This window comes from Dasypus novemcinctus, chromosome 19 (assembly GCF_030445035.2).
Source record: "Dasypus novemcinctus isolate mDasNov1 chromosome 19, mDasNov1.1.hap2, whole genome shotgun sequence".
NCBI lineage: Eukaryota > Metazoa > Chordata > Mammalia > Cingulata > Dasypodidae > Dasypus > Dasypus novemcinctus.
In genome coordinates, this window is record NC_080691.1 from 9,657,652 (window position 1) to 9,677,151 (window position 19,500).

A 19,500-nucleotide genomic window follows, 5' to 3' on the forward strand; every position below is an offset into this window, starting at 1 on the left:
CCAGCCTCGGAAGCTCAGTGGTGTTTTGGGGCCTCTCCTTTCAGGTTCAGCAGGGACTGGATGGCGAATCTGAAGACAGAGCATTCTAGAATCCTGTGTAAAATCCCCAGGGGCAGCTCTTTAATCACCGTCTACTCCATTGTGGAAAGTGCATTCTAATTCCGCACAGGCTTCTCATCAAGAGCCAGATCACAGAAAGACACTCTGGCCCGAGGTTCTGTGGACGCTAGAGGCCGGGGCGAGCCCAGCTGCAGCCCAGCCCAGGAACTGCTTCTGGGGCCACACGGCCACACCGGGCTTCGAGCAGGGACTGCCAGGACGAGAGCCGGGGGCTTGGCCATCCCTGGGGCCAGCCAGGTGCCGTGGGGCGTCTCTGCTTGCCAAGCCCCCCGCTTCTTCCTTGGACCCAGGAGCACATCACCTTAAGGGCAGATTCTGCATGTCACATACGGGGACAGCTCTGCTGGCATTTGCTGCGGGCGTTGGCAGTGCCCGGTGAAAGGGCAGCAGGAATGGCAAAGAAAGCGGACGCACCCTAGGCGAGGAAACGAGAGGGAAGCAAGGCCGCGTGCAGCTCGTAAATCACACCCCTCTCCCAACCTGCCCGTTTCTTTGCTCAATTCCATCCTACTCAGCCCTCTGTTGAACTGGTGAAATTAGGAGGCCCACACGATGGCAATCTGCAGTGAACGGGAAAAAGGCTGCAGGTATTCTTTTTTGTAAGTAACATATTCTTTAACTTCTCTTGTACAAGAAAAGAAAGCCGGCTGCTCCCCGCCACAGGTTCCCCTGCCTTTTTGGAGATGGGTCAAGACAAAGGGCAAACCAGCAGGGCCAGGACACTGAATCTTGGGATTTTGTCAGGATTTTCCAGGTACTCTTTCTGCGCCGTGCTCCTGGTGGCTTTAACGGACCTCAGCGGAGAGGCAAGTCCAGGGCAGTGGCCTGTAAGTCTCTGTACCATTTCTGCACGGCTTCCTGTTAGTCTCCCCGATCGGTCAGGCGTCAAATGATAATTTCTTCCTGAATTCGCTGGGTCTTCCCAGGGCGGAATCCCTTGCTGCGGCAATTCGGGTGCAGTGAGGAGGGAGGGAAGGAAGAGGCCTCAACCACACGCCCTTCTCAGGGACGAGCACCACGCAGGCGGCCAGGTTTTATTTGCTCTGGAGCAAATGGGAACACCACGGATTGCCACGTGCTCTAGTCAAAGCAGAGCTGAGGTCCTGTCTTCCGAGAGGCGTCCGCTGCCTGGACGTGCAAGCCGCGTCCAAGGTCACGACGCCAGCCCGCAGGCCCTTCCCCAAGCTTTCCCTCGTGTGGGCGTCGTAAACAGGCAAACGACAACACAGCCTGGACGTGCCCTTAGTTCACCACCAGCGGCTGTCTCCCTGCCTGCACATGCCAGGGTGCCTTTATGGGCCCAGAAAAGCTCCCCGTGTCCCACGCCACCCAGGGCCCAGAGCCCACTGCCTGCTGTTGCTTCTCTCCGGTAATTTGGGGTGCCATGAGCCTTCCACCTGAGAAGAAACACCTGGCAGTGTTGCAGGAACTACAAAAGCAGGTGTTGCTACAAGGGTATGTGCAGAAAGGCGTTTTCAAGTTTGCAGACCTTGTGACAAAGGAGAGGTACACGCAGAGGCTGCAGAGGGCCTGGAGGGAGCTGGTAAGCTCTGTCTGGCTGGAGGAAGGCATGCAGAGCCTCAGGATAGGAAGAGCTTAGTGAGCACAGGAGAGCAGCGGGCCTCGGTGAGGGCAGTGCAAAGGCCCGGGGGTGGCAAGGAGGTTTGCATATTGCAACAGAAAGCAGGTGGGGCTTTAGTAAAACGAGTGTGCAGGAGAGGGAAAAAAAGTGAGATTGGGAACACGTGCAAGGCCCGGGGCTGTGAACTCGACCTTGCCTCGTCCTCAGAATCACCTGGAGAGGGTTTTAAAAATAGACTGCCAGGCTGGTGCCTAAAGGTTCTGATTTACTTGGACTAAAGGTAGGGCTCAGGCATGGGTATTTTTTCAATTTTTGTTCAAAAGAAAAAAATCCAACACCCCTGGAAAGTTAAAAGAACGGTTTAATAAATATAATTTAACTTTCCCCTAAATTCACAAACTTTAAAATTTTGCCCTCTCCTCTCCCTCTCCCCCTACCCTGTCTCTCCCCCCCCCCCACACACACACAGTATGTCTTTTTCCCCCGAGACATTAGCAGGTCTGCTGCCTGCAACATGGACCTTCACCTTGGACCTCCCACACGGATTGCCTGAAAACAAGAAACTTCTACAGAACCACAATGGCTTCATCAGACCCCAGACGTTCACTAGTGATTCAACAATTTCATTTACTATCTACTCTACAGTTGAATTTCCCCAATTGCCGGAAGTCGGGGGTCAGGGGAAATGGGCACAAATGCTTAAGGCACCTGCGGTTTCCTTCTGAGCTGATGAAAATGTCCTGTTACTAGACAGAGGAGGTCGCACAAACACGGCGAATGCACTAAATGCAACAGAATTCGCTTTAAAATGGCCAGTTAGATGTTATGTGAATTCCACCGGCAAAACAATCCCCTAACTGCCCCCAAAGTATCTTCGTAGCACTTTTTTTTTCAATTTGTAAATACAGCATCATGCACTGTGTCACCCTGTCTCTGGTTTCTGATAATCTAGCGTTTCCCACCTTTTTGTCTTTCAAGACCCCGTCGCCTCTGGAGAACAGCCCATACTCGGAGGCGTCATTAGACTCAACAGAAACCAAAGAAACGGTGGCGCATGGCGAGAGGGTGCAGCCCTTTGCAGATGGGGAAACTGAGGCCCAGGAAGGGTGTCTCCCCGAAACCCAAAGACCTCGTAGCGGAGACAGGGTGGGCTCTGCTCGCCGCCTCCTGGGACGCAGCGCTTGGCAGACAAGGAGGGGTGGGCAGGGGTGCAGGTGGGCGGTGGAGCCAGATCGTGTCCTGGAAACATTCCCTCCACCACTGCCAAGTGCCTGCCGCTTCCCGGAGCTGGGAACCCGCAGCAGCGAGCTCGGGCTGCTGCAGGTGGCAGACTGCAGGTGGCAGGAGCAGCTTATCGCGCCCTGGAGTCTCCCCCGTGCGCACAGATCCAACATCAAGCAGCGGCGCTGTCTGCCTTGGAGCCAACTATGTTCTGAGTCGTCACCTGACGGCAAGCACATGCCGCTTGAGGGGAGATGAAGGAAAGTCACGGGTGGGGAGTAAGAGGACCGGGTTTAACTAGACAGGCAGGTGGGGGCAGGGGTGGCATGCAGCTCGCCTGCCCTCCAGGCACGCTCTGCTCTGCAGAGACACCAGCTCGGCACTGCCACAGCGTCTGAGTTTAAGAGAAGTCGGAAGCCTGACTTTGGGAGGGAAATCTCTGGCTGTTTTTAAGGATTAGGAAGTAGGCTAGGATCTGCCCCGCTTTCTGGATGCCCAGCGTCACGTGTGGGGAATCTCTTCCATGACAAGCGCTATCTCAGAAAGGCACGTGCCGAAAGCTTTCCCAGACCCCCTTGCTGCTGGCACAAAGCCCCGTGGCTGCACCCAGCCCCGTGGGATGCTGACTTGGAAGAGAAGGGAGGGAGGCGTTCCCTGGCCAGGGTAGGTTCTGAAGGGTCCCGCCACCCAGTGCCCAATGCCGGCGGTGCCAGCTGCAAGGCCTCGGGCAGGGCCGTGGCGGTGGGGCCTTCCCTGGAGAGGTGTCCACTGCCCCCGGCTGCCCAGAGGCATCCGTCCCCACCGCTGCCAGCCTCTCAGCCTGACCCTGGTTCTCTGGGAGACTCCCCGAGCTCCCTAACATCCCCTCTTAGACCTGTTTTTTGCCGACCCAGCTGCAGTGGATTCCGTTGTTTGCAACTAAGAACTGCGGCTAATCGATCAACTGATTCACCTCGTTTTAAAGCCTTGTAGAAGCAAAATAAAAAGACGGAAAGCTACTGGTCTCCAACCCCTGAGTCGGAGCTGAGGCAGGAGATGGGGGGAGCACCTGGGTCTCGACATCCCTTCCCCACCGTGGCTACGTGGAAGGACCCCGGAAGCCGGGCTTGGCGAGCAGTCTTCTAACAACACCCAAGCACAAGGAGGCAGGCAGCGCCTGGCGCCATCTCACCTGTCACGACACGCTCCAGGGGAGCCAGGCGTCCCCCAGCCCCGCCACGGGCACGGCCCCGAAGACGGTCCCCCAGGGCTGCCCAGCCTGCTGGGGGCGTGCCCAGGTCATGCCACGGTGTCACCTGTGCTTGTGTCCACGCCGCCTGCCCTTCCGTCACCTGAGGGTCTGCGTCCAATCAAATCCTGCCCTCTCCTCGCCCACCCTGCCCCTCTATTCAGCTAGAGCGGGGAAACCTGAAAACAGCGCGATTGGAAAGCCCCCTGAGCCCCCCGGATGGCCCTGAACTGGGGAGGCTGGGACAGGTGGCCACATCCTGGGCTTCGTCCTGCTGAGGAAGAAAAGGCTTTTCCTTGGCAAATTCTCTGGACGTGCCCTTGATGTGAGTGACATGACCGCAGATGGCAGCACTACCAAAATACCAGCAGATACTAGCAAATGTCTTTTTCCAGGATAATAAACCCAGTGGTACAAACTTCACTCTGCAAACTCAGAGGGTCCTTTGCCAGCCCTCACAGCACAGCCCAGGGAGCCCCGGTGCCCCCTGCCGCCATCCGGGCCAACGGCGCCCGCTCCCTTCTGTAACTGACCACAGTGTTGTCTGGGCAGATGCACCCACTCACAACGGGGCACCAGACATAACCCGGGCTGTTTCGTGGGGTTTCCTGGAGGTGAGGCACTGTTTCAAGAAGAAGCTGGACGTCTCGTCCGCATCAACCGGCTGCCAGAGCGAACAACACTGGAGGCACCGTGCAGGCGCCGCGCCTCTGGGGGAAGTGCGTGGCTAGGCTGAGGGCAGATGCTACACCTCTGGGGGAAGAGCATGGCCAGGCCCGGGGCAGACGCTGCGCCTCTGGGGGAAGCGCGTGGCCACAGACACTGCGGCTGACGGTACCTGGTCCCCTGCAGGGGCTCCCCGAGGCAGGGTGGCTGCCTCACCATGGCTACCCCTGTCAGAGACCAAGGAGAACGGGGAGGACGGGGCGAGGCTGTTGGGGCTGCATCTGGGATGCCCAGCAGACCATTCTTGACTTGGTTATTATTTTTAAAAAGGCAGAAATTCAGAATATCAAATCCACAGAGACAGAAAGCAGCTGGGGGGCTGCTGGGGGCTGGGGAAGGAGGGAAAGGGAGCAGCTGCTTAATGGGTAGGGGGTTTGCTTTTGGTGATGAAGGTGTCTGGGGCCTAAATAGAGGTGGTGCTTGCACAACACATGAATGGATGAAATGCCACTGACTGTGCCCTTCAAAACGGTTAATTCTATGCCATGTGGGGTCCACGTCGGGGATCCTTTTCTTTAAAAGCAGGGGCTGGGGAGACAAAGGAGGCTGCTCCCATAGTTCTAGGCTGAGTGACACAACATGTCCAGTCCCCCGGGCCCCAAAAGTTGAGTTGCATCTGCCAACACTCCTCCTCTCCAAGAAACCCACAATCTCCAGGAGGTGTGAGAGCCCCGAGCAAGGTGGGGGGGGCCAAGGAAAAGCACCCACGCCGCAGCGTCTTGTGGTCCACGTGGCCTTGGCACAAGTGTCAGCCACGGCTCTGCAAGGACAGCCTGCTGAGAAAGACAAGGACGAGGCCCCAGGACACACCAAGAGAACGCAGGAGGCCAAAGAAGAACCCCCGCGAAAAGGCTGCCAAAATGCGGGGGGTCTCCTGGGGCGCTTCTACCTCCAAGTCTGAGCCCCGTCAGAAACAAGGTGTTTGAAGGGCAACAAATAAATACCACCAGGCACTTAGAAAAGCACTGGGGCACATCCGTGCAACAGAATATTACTCAGTGAGGAAAAGAAAGGAGCTCTCGAGCCACAGAAAGACACGGAGGAAACTTAAGTGCATGTGGCCGAGTGAAAGAAGCCAGTCTAAAGAGACCCCTTCTGCATGACTCCAATTATGTGACATCCTAGGAAAGGCAGGTCTATGTCAGAGGTTTACCGGGCTTGGGGGAGGGAGGAGGGCTGGAGGGGTGGAGCACAAGGGAGTTTGAGGGTATGAAACTCCTGTGATACTGTAACGGTGGGTACAGGACACTGGGCATTGGTCAAAACCCAGAAAACAGCTCAGTGAAGCCTGATGCAAGCAATGAACTTCAGGTAACAAGGATGTATCACTGCTGCTTCACCAATTGTAACAAATGCGCCCAGTAACGCAACATGCTAACAATAAGGGAAACTGGGTGGGATTGGGGAGGAGAGGAAGCTACAGGAACTCTGTACTCTGCATAATTCTAACGTAAATCTAAAACTGCTCTAAAAATAGTTTTTTAAATTCTTTTAAGAAGTAGCTGCGGATGGCCAGGGCACAGCCTCTCCCTTGTCAGCTACAGACCAGGGGAGCTCCCAGGACGGGATTCCAGCCAAAGGGACGCAGAGGGAGGAGCGGCCTTGCTGGGGGGCAGAGCCCCGCGCAGGGACCCCCCTCGTCTCCCCGCTCGCCTCCTGCCCGGCACGCGCTCTGCTGCCGGGTTTTCCTTGGCGGTGGAGGCCGCCGTCTCGCGAACCTGACGGCGGGAAGAGCCTGGGCTTGCGAGGACGTGGAGCTGCTGAGCTGCAGCCGGGACAGCCCACCCCCAGGCTCCCTGCTCGGTCGACAGGGCACCCCTGCATTCTCTCAGCGGGGTCCCCCGACCAGCAGCAGACCCTGGGAACTCGCTAGAAATACAAACACCCTGGCCCCACCGCAGACCAGAAAGCCGAGGGCAGTGCCCTGCTGGCTGTGCTCTAGCACAGGCCTCTGGGGATGTTCAAGTTGGAGGACCAGCGGGTTAAGCCCCCTCGGCTGACTCTGTTCCATGCAACTGACAGTGTTCAAACTGATGCCCTCGGGTCCCTGGAGGAGCAGCTTCACTCTTGAGGTCTAGGGGTGAGGGGGCACTTAGTTCTTGGGGTGCTGAGCCACATGGCACCTGCTGAGTTATCTGTGCCTTCCAGGAAGACACGTGTAAAAAGTCCTCGGGTCCACAGAGCTACCTCGCAGGCCGCCCAGCGGTGGGCCGTCACCCGCACAGCAAAGCAGCACCCTCTCCCGTTGCTCTGTGCTCCTTGACACGGCTCAGAGGACACGGGCAATGGGGTGGCACTGAGACCGTCCTTTCCTAGCTACCCTGTTGCTCTTTCTTTCCTACCCTTTTGCTCTTTCGCCACCAAGGTGGGCACAGGAGAACTCTGAGCACGTTTTGTCTGCTTTATCCAGAGCTTTGTCTGTGCTTTATCCAGGGTCAGGAAAAAGATCTCCAGGGCTCTCTGGTTTCTCACATCTCTCAGGGGTTTTTCCCGGAGCTCAAGACCCTCTTAGCATCCCACCAGCATATGACTCCCTCTGCCCACCTGACACCTTTTTCACTTTATCCCCAGTTTAGGAAAACGTCATCTAATTTTTGGAATAAAAACCACCTGCTTCTAACTGAACACCATTTTCCAACCATTATCGCCCAATTCAAAAGTCAAGGATTTCACTCTCATCATGACTCTTGCTATGACATTTTTCCCTTACAGACGTGAGTGGAATGTGCTCTTTTTATGGACTGAATCTTGGGAAGAGCTATGGAGCAATAAGAAGTATGGGTGGGGAGAAAATACGCGCTATCACTGTCCCTCCACATGAGGTGGACTGATGGGTGTACAGATTGCTGAGTGCCCGGCGCAGGCTCACTCGGAACGGAGCAGGAGTGAGAATTAGCCCTCGCTCTCTTCAGAGACTCTGCAGCACATGCGGATGCGGAGCGGTCCCTGCAGTCCACCGCCCAGCAGTGCCCACAAGAGGTGGCCGCCGGGTCCGCCCTGGAACTCAGGCTAGCATCGCTGGCGCGGTCAGCGGGACCCGGTCCTCAGCTCTTCCGTCTGAGGAACTGATCCATCGGCTGTGAGAGCTGGTCACGCGCCTAAGGAGCCTCTTCCCGGAAGCGCTCAGTCACAGGGAATGAGCCGGCATCGCCGTGTGCCACTTCCTGCGGAGGACGGGCTCTGCCTCCCAACACCCCTTTCTGATGTCATCAGAGGCTTTTTTTTGTGTTCCTTTTTTTAAAAGGAGGGAAATTAAAATATACCTAACACAGACCACAGCCTCTGTAGATTAGGTCCTTGTCCTTTGGTAAACATGAGAACCGGCTTGGATTTCAATGAGGCAGCTCCGCGCGGTCTGCAGCCAGCACTGGAGAGGAAAGTTTCAAAGAAACAGAGCTGCTTCGTCGCCGGGCAAGGCCTTCGTGGTTCCGACGGGGTTCTTACAGCGTGAGCGTCACCAAGGTTTGTGGTAGACTGTCCAGCCTGAGAAACTGCCGGGTGGCACCTGAGGTTGGTGATCCACATGGAGAGCAACCGCCGGCTTAGCTCACGGTTTCTCCCCTCAACGCTAATGACTGGCATCAAAGTCCAGATTCTTCCTCTTGGTTCAGGGAGAGGAGAGTAGCGCTGGGCTTCGCAGTGTCTGTAGCAGCACCCCTGGCCTCGAAGGACTAGATGCCTGTGGCACGCCCTCCCCAGCTGTGACAACCAAAACCATCTCCAGATATTGCCAAATGTGCCCTGGGGTAAAATCGGGGGCTGGAGAGAATGAAGACGATGGTATCCCTGCGTCCAATTGGAATAGAGAAAAGAAGAGCTCCCAGTCTCCTCAATGACATTCTCTCTGGGAGCTTCAGCTACAGCGGAGTTGAAGGGCTAACTCGAGGGGCAGGAAAACCATGTTCAGTAACGGAAAATGACAGAATGAAGGGCCCGCCACCACCGCGCAGGTGGGAGGCTCCTGGGCCCACCGCCCCGGAGGAGCCAGGATTTGACTCGTGGGACCAACAGTGGCAGGTAAGGACAGGTGAGAAAGCTGCCTGCTGTCGTTCGGGGCAGCCAGTCCCTGCTTCCAAGACCCCCGTGGACACCTCCTCCAGGAAAGCAGGCCGCCTCCCAGAGCAGGACGGCCGCGGCCACCGGGTGCCGGGGAAGGTGAGCCATGGCTCCGCCACCTTCTCCCGTGTCCTCGCGGTGGACCCACCGAGGCAGCCAGGTTCAGCCTGAGAGCCTGCTCCCTCCCGCCCGAGGCCTCGCTGGAGGGTGCCTGTGCAAGAACGCCTCGCTGAAGGAGATTAAGTAGGAAGGCCTGTCCTGGAGGAAATGGAGCGGCCCCGGGAACCAGAGGACGGGCCGGAGGGGCTCCAGCCCCGTGGAGTGAGGGGACCGCAGGGCAGTGGCCAAGAGCGGAGCCATTCCAGGATCCTTCCATTCTGAAACAGTTCACCGGAAGCGGACATGGCTCAATAGACAGGGCATCCGCCTACCACATGGGAAGTCCAGGGCTCAAACTCAGGGCTCCTGACCCACGTGATGAGCTGGCCCGTGTGCAGTGCTGATGCGCGCAAGGAGTGCCGTGCCACGTGGGGGTGTCCCCCGCGTAGGGGAGTCCCACGCGCAAGGAGTGCACCCTGTATGGAGAGCAGCCCAGCGTGAAAATTGTGCATCTTGCCCAAGAATGGTGCCACACACATGGAGAGCTGATGCAGTAAGATGACACAACAGAAAGAGACACAGATTCCCTGTGCCGCTGATAAGGATAGAAGCGGTCACAGAAGAACACATAGTGAATGGACACAGAGAGCAGACAACTGGGGGGAGAGGGGGAGGGGAAATAAATAAATAAATAATAAATCTTAAAAAATAAAATAAAATAAAATAAAATAAAACAGTTCACTGACTCTCTGGAAGTAGACTGCAGCCTACGCTGGCCTGGTGTGACCCACAAAGGACTAAGTAATGTGGGCCAACGGGTGCCGTTCTCTAGAACCCGGGGAGGGGCTCTGAAGGGGCGAGGAGGTTCCCAGAAGCTTCCACACCGGTTCCTCCGGAGCCCTGTCCTGCTGTTCTTCCCTGCCCCTTAGACCGCCTGCTCCTCCTTAAAGCTCCCCGGACAGCCAGGGGCCGCACGGCAGGGCCACTGCGGGGCGCGTTAAACCGTCCGCAGCAGGCAGGACCGCGCTCTGGAGAGCCGGCGAAGTACGGCGGCGCTTAAATGGGTGAAAGATTGTGGACAAAGGAGGTGGATCCGGGCCAGGAGGCCTCTGGTGCCTTTTTCTGTTCACAGGCCTGGAGTCAATTTTATGTTTAAATGTTTCCCACAACAGTGAAATCGCTCTCGACTGTTGCACCGAGGCCGGGCTGCCTGGCAACCCAGATGTGCTGTGCTGCGCGGGGAGGGCCCGGGATGGAGTGGGAAACATTACTTCTTCGCTTCTTTCCAAGCAGAAAGAAAATTGTTCCTTTTCTCTGCTCCAGAAGAACATATTTAAAAGGACAAGCCGAAGAAAATGAAAATAAACCCTTCCTTTGGAGCCTTGCAACAGGGGAAATGAGCTTGAGAGAGTGTGGGAAAATGAGTTTCCAGAATTCTCTGAATTAGTTCCCAATTTGCAGTCGGTGCAGACCTGAGTGCGTTTCAGCCTGGCTGCCTCCTGCGACAAGTCTGAGCGCGTCCAGTCGCGCCCCAGAGCACCCCTCGACCTCGCTGGGAACGAAGGGCCCGCAATTACCCAGGGCAAGCCAGGCACACGGCAGAGGCCCGGAGGGCTTTTCACATCCTCAGTCAAAATGGAGGAGAAAACTGCTCCCCAAAATGAAGTGGCAACAGCATGGACACAAGGCTGTGCCGGTCACGATGGGGGTGGGCTGGGGTGCTGGGACAGGCTCCCTGCAGAGAGGAGCTCAGGGGTCCACACCGGAGGCACAGAAGCCCGTTTGGGGCTCTGCCTTCCGACCCCGGGGACGTGGACTGGTGCTGCCAAGGGGGTGGGCGTAGAAATTCAACAGAGCCACGGAACAGCAGGGGCAGAAAGCTCCGGCACACTACAGGGGGTGCATCCTCTCTGTGCTGGGGTCAGCAGTGTCCCCCAAAACCATGTCCACCCAGAACCTCAGAATGCAACCTTATTTGGAAATAGGGACTCTACAGATGCCATTCGTTGGACCTGAAGACATCATCACCTGGACGGGGGGCTCTAAGTCAGGGACGGTGTCTTTATAAGAGAAAGAGGAGTGGGCTTGGACACAATCACAAAGAGGAGATGTGCAGAGAGGAGAGCTGGGACGCAGCCCAAGCCAACGATGTCTGGGGCCACCAAGCTGGAAGAGGCCAGAAAGAATTCTCCCCAGAGCCCAGGGAGCGCACAGCCCAGTCTGCGCCTTGAGGCGGACTCCTAGCCTCCAGCACTGGGAGAGAAGCAATGTGGGGCGTACAAGCACCCCAGGGTGTGGTCCTCTGTGGCAGGGGGTCCAGCGTGTGTCCTCTGTGATGGGGTCTCCAGCGTGTGTCCTCTGAGAGGGGTCCCCGGAAGCTCACAAGCTGTCCTTCCACACTGAGCAGGGAGTGGTCTGAGGAGTGGACACCACAGGCCTGGCCTGCACAGGGACGGTGTCCACATTTTAAGAGGGAAAGGCAGCACTTTAAAATGCACGTCCCCAGCTTCTCTTCACGCCAGCGGATCTGGTAGCCGTGGTCTCGGATTCCAGCGTGGCAACGACTGCTCGGACTCGAGAAGCGGCTGGTCCCTTTAGAAAAGGCATTGAGCCCCCACTCACCCTGCCCCCAATGGTGGTGGTGCCAGGATTTTGGGGTGGGGGGGCAGGGACACATATGGCCGGCCGGCGTGTGGACGTTGGAACCATTCACGTAACTCACGAGTGTCTGCATTAATTATGCGATGGTCTGGGTGCTTTGAGGAGCTGGAGAATGGAGCCCATCAGGGTGGGGGAAGCTGGGCCCCTCAGGTAGGCTCCTGGAAGCCCCCTGCCCTGTGGCCTCCAGAGGCCACACTCACCTACACGGAAAGCCGTGGCGGCACCTGAGTGCCCCTTCTACCTATGCATCGGATTTGAGCCTGCAGGGGCCCGCTCTGGACATTAACCAAAATTACTGCAGCAGCTTCTAAGTGTGATGGGGTACAAAGCAAAACAAACAAAAACTTCAGTATCAGTGGAAAAGGGATGTCCCGGTAAAATTCTAAGAATATTGTTAAATGTGGGCAAACATTGAGTCATTAGATGGAAAAGGCCTCTGTAGACTAGATTTTTGTTTTCAGTTGGATCAACATTTAATGTGCGATTACTTAAGAGGCAGTAAAGAAAGGTCAAGTTCATTAACCTTTTTTTTGCCAAACATCATCTCTCCGGGTAGCTTTGATTTTTAGTTTACGACCCAGGGGCATTTAGAAGAGTCACATGGTTGTGACTATGTGATCGCCGTCACTGCTGTCTAACTCCAGCACGTTTTCATCGCCCCAAAGAAACCCCCGTGCCCCTTAGCAGCTCTCCCCACCCTTCACCCCTGAATCCCAGCCCCTACAACCACTCGGCTACTTCCTGTCTCTATAGCTTTGCCTTTTCTGGAATTCTATTTGGAATTCTATCCTGTTGTGCCCGAATTCTTTCCTGCAGCCTCATGTTTTCATCCATGTTGCTGCACGTATCAGAACCAGATTCCTTTTTATGGCCAAGTAATAGCCCACTGCATGGACAGAACATGTCTTGTTCATCCACTCACCCGCTGCTGGGCATCTGGGCTGCTTGCATGTTTGGCATGGTGACCAGAGCTGCTCTGGACACTGGCATATAAGTAGACCCCACAACTGGGCACTTGACTGTGAGGGGAGACACGCTCCACGGAAATCCAGAGCCCTCTCGACGGCAGACCGCTCCGGTCTGGCCTGTAAAGCATCAACCTCACAGAAAAAGCCCGTCTTTGAACTCCGGCTGAATTGCCTGGTCACACCTAGGGGTTCTTAAAGTCAGTCCACATAAAAACGCTCCCTGATTGGGAAAACTCTTTCCTTGCACCACCAGCGAGGACCAGCAGGGACTAGAAGTCACTTTAGTACACCTCTTTAAAAGCTTTCCTCCCTGCACTCACCCTTCGTCCTTTCCATTTGTTTACTTTCAGGCATGCGGGGCATCCTGCAGCCGTCGAATGACACAGTGTTGTGTCGACTTGGCTGGGGGAAGTTCAGTTACGGACAAAAATGACGAAGCACGCTTCCACCAGCCGACCAGGACAGGACCAACAAATCGGGCGGCCCCATCTCCAACAGGTAGGAAAGCGCAAGGATGCTGCCCTCTGACAACCTCGTTCCTCTCCCAGGACGGGGTCCCGCCTCGGCTAAGCCCGAAGCTTGGCACGGAATCGGCTCTCCTCTGCAACTTCGGGGGAATCACCTCCTCACGCACTTAAAAATCACCTCTTAGGATTTACGTCCCGAGGGCTCCATTATCACTTCTGGCACACAGAACCTACCAGAACACAGCAAAACATCCATGTAAACTGCTGTTAGATTGCCAGCCGTTCTTGAGAAACATCACAAGGCTCACAAGAACAAGCAGAGAGAGGGAGAGAGATTTCACGTTGCTGCTGCTGTGACAGCTAGCTGGGTGGGGAGGCTGGCTGGTGGGGCCCGGGGGCGCTACAGGAGCTCTTCAGAAATCCAGGAACATTTATAATGAAGACAGGTGCTGAGAAAAACCTTGTTTCCTCTGGACCGCAACCACTTTGAAACAGAGTTGATCCTTGTCATTGCAGTAGCTCTGTTCTTTAAGGTCACCCCAAACACAGAATTGGCAAAGACTAGACCCCTGCACCTGGGGAAATCCAGGTGAGGTTTCCACCAGCCTCTGCTCACAGTTCCACCAGGTGGTCCACACATAGCCTTCTCTGATGTGCGTTTCTGTTTCAAGGCACCTCATTTAATATACATTGTTGATTCATCCACACTGAACTCATGGCCAGCTGTGCTAGAACTCATGCCTGAACGAAGCTCATCTAACTCATGTCTTTTCTCTTAGGCATAGCACGGCCTTACCATACTTGGGAACACTGGACAGCACTTCAGCACTACACTTGGGGGTCATTTTAAACCAATAGAAAGCAGAGAAATGCAAAGAACATGGCACTAAATAAACTGCGAGAAGACCACCTGTTTGCAAAATGAAGCAAAGGTGAGCGTTACCTTGTTTGACCTTGGCTGGGAACGTGTATGTCAGGCAACACAATATGGTTCTGTTGTGGGAAGCAGACTTGGCCCAGTGGTTAGGGCATCCATCTATGGGAGGTCTGCGGTTCAAACCCCGGGCCTCCTTGACCTGTGTGGAGCTGGCCCATGTGCAGTGCTGATGCGCTCAAGGAGTGCCATACCATGCAGGGCAGTCCCCCGTGTAGGGGAGCCCCACGCGCAAAGAGTGTGCCCCATAAGGAGAGCCGCCCAGCGCAAAGAAAGTGCAGCCTGCCCAGGAGTGGTGCCACACACATGGAGAGCTGACACAACAAGATGACGCAACAAAAAGAAACACAGATTCCCGTGCCGCTGACAACAACAGAAGTGGACAAAGAAAAAGATGCAGCAAATAGACACAGAGAACAGACAACCGGGGCAGGGAGAAGGGGAGAGAAATAAATAAAAATAAATCTTTATAATAAATAAGTAAATAAATTGACAGTAATTATTAAAAAAAATATGGTCCTGTTGTATTCACTGCTGCAGACCAATGACAAGTAAACAAGAGGTACTCAATAAATACAACTGAATGAGTATTTTTTGAGCAGATAAAAGGAAATGTCTTATCTATACCGAAGATGGAAAGTCACTGCTCGCCTGTCTTCTTGTTTCTTTGTTTTAGTTTTGTCTTGGTCATATAAAGATGCTACTTGCAGCTATCAGCAATGAAAACACAGCCATGCTTTAGAATGCTGGCTGGAGAAGGAAAAGGATCAGAGACTCGTCTTTTTTGTTGCCAAAGCAATGAGATGAGGTGCCCAAGGGTAGTGAGGCCGTGCCAGCAAGGGGCCAAGTTGCCTCCCTGAGGATGAGAGCTGAGGGACAACTGGCACGGGCCATGTTCAGTTCAATCTCCCGTGCAGGTGGCTGGCATCGCCCTGGGAACACCTGGCTAGGTACCCAGCCTGCTGGGTGGGGCATGGCATGGCACACTGATGAGGCACAAATTCCCCCTTCCAAGGGCCAAGGCGGGAGGTCTCCCTGCACGGCAGGTGCAGACTGGGCCCCTGCCCGCACTGGACACTCCAGGGGCTCCCCCAGCTGTCTCAGTGAACTACCTTTTCCAAGGGAAGCTCCACCCCTCAAAAATGTCCTTGGACATGGGTGAGCTGTGGAAAGGGAAAATTTGCCCGAAAACCTATACTTGGATCCAAATAACACGTGCAGCTTGGGTGATGCTCTTGCGCCGTGGGAGGAAGTGGGGTAACAAGGAATCACTGCGGTATCTTTGCCATGGGTTTGAGTCTATAATTTTTACATGGTGAGACATTTAATAAAAAATTGCATTCTACCACGTGGCGGAGGGGAATAGAGGCAAGAGGGCAGAGTGGGAGCAGGGGCCGAGGAGAGAGAAAGAGGGAAAAACGGCCCAGAAAGAGAGTCCCCTTGGCGGCCTACGCCAGCAGCTCACCTTGGCCACGCAATCAAGCCTGGACCCTCAGGTCTACACTGGCTGGAACACTCCCTTTTTCACCATGAAGTCTCATCTCCAGAACAGGAAGGGCTACTTTGAAGACAGGTCTCCAGACAATCTGTTTGTTCCCCTCTAATGGAATTCTTACCCGCCCGCGGTAACTTTCATTTGCACCTGTCTGCAGGGACCTTTTTTCGGCTCGAGTTTCTAATGAGCAATTGCTTTGCAGCCTGAGGAAATCTGCTTCAGATTTCAAGTCAGAGGCGAGGGAGAGCGAACGCACGCCTGTCTGGGTGCACAGGGGGCGAGATGGACCTTCTCTTCCCGGGACTTTGATCTGTACCTGCAGAGATGTGCAAAGAGCCGGCAGAGAGGATGAGGCCGTGTACTTGGCAGCACAAAATCACAAAATGACACCCTCTAATCGACTAGGTTTCACTGTCCCGCCCTGGGCCAGGATGCCCTCGAGCCCCCAAAGCTCCTGTAGTTCCAAGAGACACTCCTTTTTAAAACCAAAGCAGGGGAATTGAGCATCGGCACAGCTTTGAGAACAAACCTAGAGGCTTCTTTGGGTGCGGCACCATGTCCTCTTCCTGCTAAAATGACCTGGTGTTTACTCAAGGTTGGGTGGCTTTTTGAAGACAAGCCTGTTACACTTTTCCACCTCACCACAATTCACGTGCCAGACGCCGTTCCAGGCGCCTTAGGAGGACGAGCCCACTGCATCCCCTCCACCGCCTGGGAGGCAGGCCCTTTAGAAGCCCACTTCACAGCTGAGGAAACTGAGGCTCGGGGAGGCCACGTGACTTGAAGTGACTCAGGATCTGCAGTCCTGGGGCTGAGCTCCCGGCCACCCAGGCTGGCCTTTGTGAGGACAGAAACCGGCTCCCGTCCCCAAGGAAGCAGCTCCGGGCAGCCGGGGGCCCCAGGAGGCCCGGCTCACACTCGCTCTGCCCAGGGCAGGGGCGGCGGCGGCTGAAGAGGGAGGGGAAGCCGGCGGCCTGGCAGGGAACCGGGACCCTGGGATTGTACAGCTCAGCGGCGCTGCACGGGCTCCCCGCCTGCTCCTATCTCGCCGTCAACGCCTCAGCTGCATTTATTTGTGTTACAGCTGAGTGACCTGAGCCTAAGGGGCATGAAGACCACAGGCGAGCGAAGACCCTCAGACCAGGGGCTTTCTGAACCCAGGGCAGGCGGGAACCACCCCAAACCCGCCACCTACACACCTACCGCCCCGTCCCCTGCCTGGCGTAGCGAGGACCCCGCCATGGGGCACAGGGGAGGGGGCTCTGCCTCAGGGTGAAAACTTAAGTCTTGTGAAAGGGGCAGAACGTCACGCAGCTCACGAAAGTGCTGTTTTGGAAGTGTTTCTCAGTCATAACCAAGGAGCCTGGCAAGCGAGGATCTGGCAAAGTTAGAGCCACAAAATTGGAACAAAATAAGGATGACGACAACACAGGCACGTCACAAGAGAGTTACGTGACTACTGAAGAGCTAAGAGCCACTTTAGGAAACTTAACGCTCTGAATGCTTTTTGTAAAATGAAACAAAACACAGCAAAATAGCTTTTCAAATGACCATCCTTCTAATCATACTAAAAAATTATAATAACTTTTGTAACAGACATTTTTCTAAACAACCCACTGAACCTGGGACTAATTTTTTATTCTCTAAAGCACCAAAGCATAGCTCCAATTATAGTCTAAGACTTTCTTTTTTTTAAAAAAAAAAATTGTCATATATTTTTATTTTTATTTTTTCCTTTTTTATTTTATTTTTAAATTTTTAAAATTTATTTTTTGTCTTTATTTTTTTAATGTTGCATTAAAAAAATGAGGTCCGCATATACCCCCACCCCCCTTACCCCACTCCTCCCCCCATAACAACAACCTCCTCCATCATCATGAGACATTCATTGCACTTGGTGAATACGTCTCTGAGCACCGCTGCACTCAACTATAATAGAAAAAAAAAAGCTTATGTTTATAATTGAGTTTCCTTTTTTGGGGCAAATGTCAAGATCTTCATTATGATGAAAATCTGGCTCACATTTTTAGAGGAGTTGAATTCAGTGGCTTTTCCCCCAGTATTAATTATCCTCAGATAACAGGTGCTCCTGTACCAAATTTCAGAATCATTGCAAGGAGCGACAGAGTAGCTGCCTTACGATGTTTGTACTATCTGCTGATCAGCAGATGCGATGGTAGGCGGGTTATTCTGTTGTTTTAATTTAATTTATTGTTATTTTTTAATATAGGACGGAATCCCTCTGTGGAATCATTTTCTGCTGGGTAGGTTCCCCTAATCACTGTGAAACGGGGCTCGCGCACGGAGGTTTTCGCAGCTGCTAACTGGCAGCCCGGCCCACCTCCCACTGTAAAGAAGGGGTGCTGTCCTTGGCTCTGGGCACACGTATTCCCAAAGTGAGCTGGCCTAGCACCCCGGCCTCTTCCTCCTGCACAGACACTTTAAACCATGCCACAAGCGTCTTTGTTCCTACAAGAGGTTCCGAAGCTAAAGAACACTCCGTCCCTCTCCACGTTTAATAACTCGAGGTCCGAAGAGGCAGGTTACTTAGTCTCCCTTCCCGCAGGTGCAACTTCCACCCCCCCACGCCCCGTAAAGCACCCAGTCAGGGCACGTGGGCAGGGGTAGCAACGGCTCCCCCCCCCGAGAAGCCGCAGGGCCCCCAGAAGTAGCGAGAACCGACCCCTTGTGAGCCCGCGCCCCCGCGCCCCGGCCCAGCCCCCCACCGGGCATCACGCAGCGTGGTGCTGGACCGAGCCGGCACGTACCTCAGGACGAAGAAGTCCACGGTGGAATTGCCGGCGACGGTGACAGAGGCCGTGACCACGTCCCCCGGCTTGACCGGCCCGGAAGGCAGCCAGACGGCCACGGCGCCGTCCAGCCACAGCTCGCTGCGCGGGGCGCCGTCCTGCGCCCGGTGGAGGCTGACCGCCCCGATCCTCTGCAGGGGGGACGCGGCGTCCCCCGGCCCGTCCTTCCCGGGCCGGATGGCGTTGTCCTGCCTGGGGTCCCCGGCGCCGCAGGCCGCCCGCCCGCCGGCGGGGCCCACGGCGTAGTAGAGCTCCACGGCGCTGCCCTCGGGCCCCTCGGCCGCCTTCCTGCGCCCGGCGGGCACCGCGGGGGCGCCGAACCAGCCGGGCGGCAGCTGCAGCTCGGCCACGCACAGCCCCAGGTCCCCGCGCAGCCGGCAGCTGCCCCGCACCTCCCTGGTCTCCCGGAAGGCGAAGACGCGCAGGCAGGGCAGCCCCTCGGCCGCGCCGCGCTCGGCCCAGTCGCGGCCCACGACGGAGAAGAGCACCTGCACCTTGGGCCGGCTCGGGGCGATCCGGTCCCGCAGGACGTGGGCCCGCAGCTGCCAGCCGACGGGGCCCGGGGGGCCGGAGGGCGGCGTCCGGTCCCGCGGCACGGCCTTCTCCACGGAGAAGGGCCCGTAGCTGGCGTTCATGACGGGCGGCTGCCGGGCCTGGAAGGCGAAGAAGGACGCCACCCTGCACCCCAGGCTCGAGTTCCGCGCGGGGCCCGGGCTGGTCTCCTTCAGGAGGAAGGCCGCCTCGGCTGGTAGGACGCGGTAGGTCACGGGCAGGAACGGGGGCAGCGACGACGGCCTGTGGGTGCTGTCGGGGACCCCGCCGCCCTCGATCACTGGAGTGGGGGACAGAAAAGAGAAAGCAAAGACAGAGTCACTGAACAGGTCCCTGGATGCTGGCCGAGGCCGGTGAGCGGCTCTGCAGCGAGGGGCAGCGCTGAGTCCACTCAGTAGGCGTGTCCTATTCCTCCTGGGACAGCCCAACCCTCAGAGGTTCACTCGTACGGGGTGAAAGCACGCAACAGACATCTCCGCAGGTCAAGGATGGTCGCGTAGCGGCCATTTCGTACACTCGGACCTACCCGACAGCACGAGTTCCCGTGACAGTAAATGGCGTTTTCATTAATAATTTGCCTA

The 19,500-nt window shown here is 55.8% G+C and overlaps 1 protein-coding gene across 1 annotated transcript in view; it reads right to left on the reverse strand.

Moving 5' to 3' along the window:
- TMEM132C (transmembrane protein 132C) overlaps positions 1-19,500 on the reverse strand; it is a 377,044-nt gene that overhangs the window by 233,769 nt on the left and 123,775 nt on the right. Inside the window, 1 exon segment of the mRNA XM_058281216.1 lies at positions 18,326-19,199. Coding sequence (XP_058137199.1) covers positions 18,326-19,199 — 874 coding nt within the window.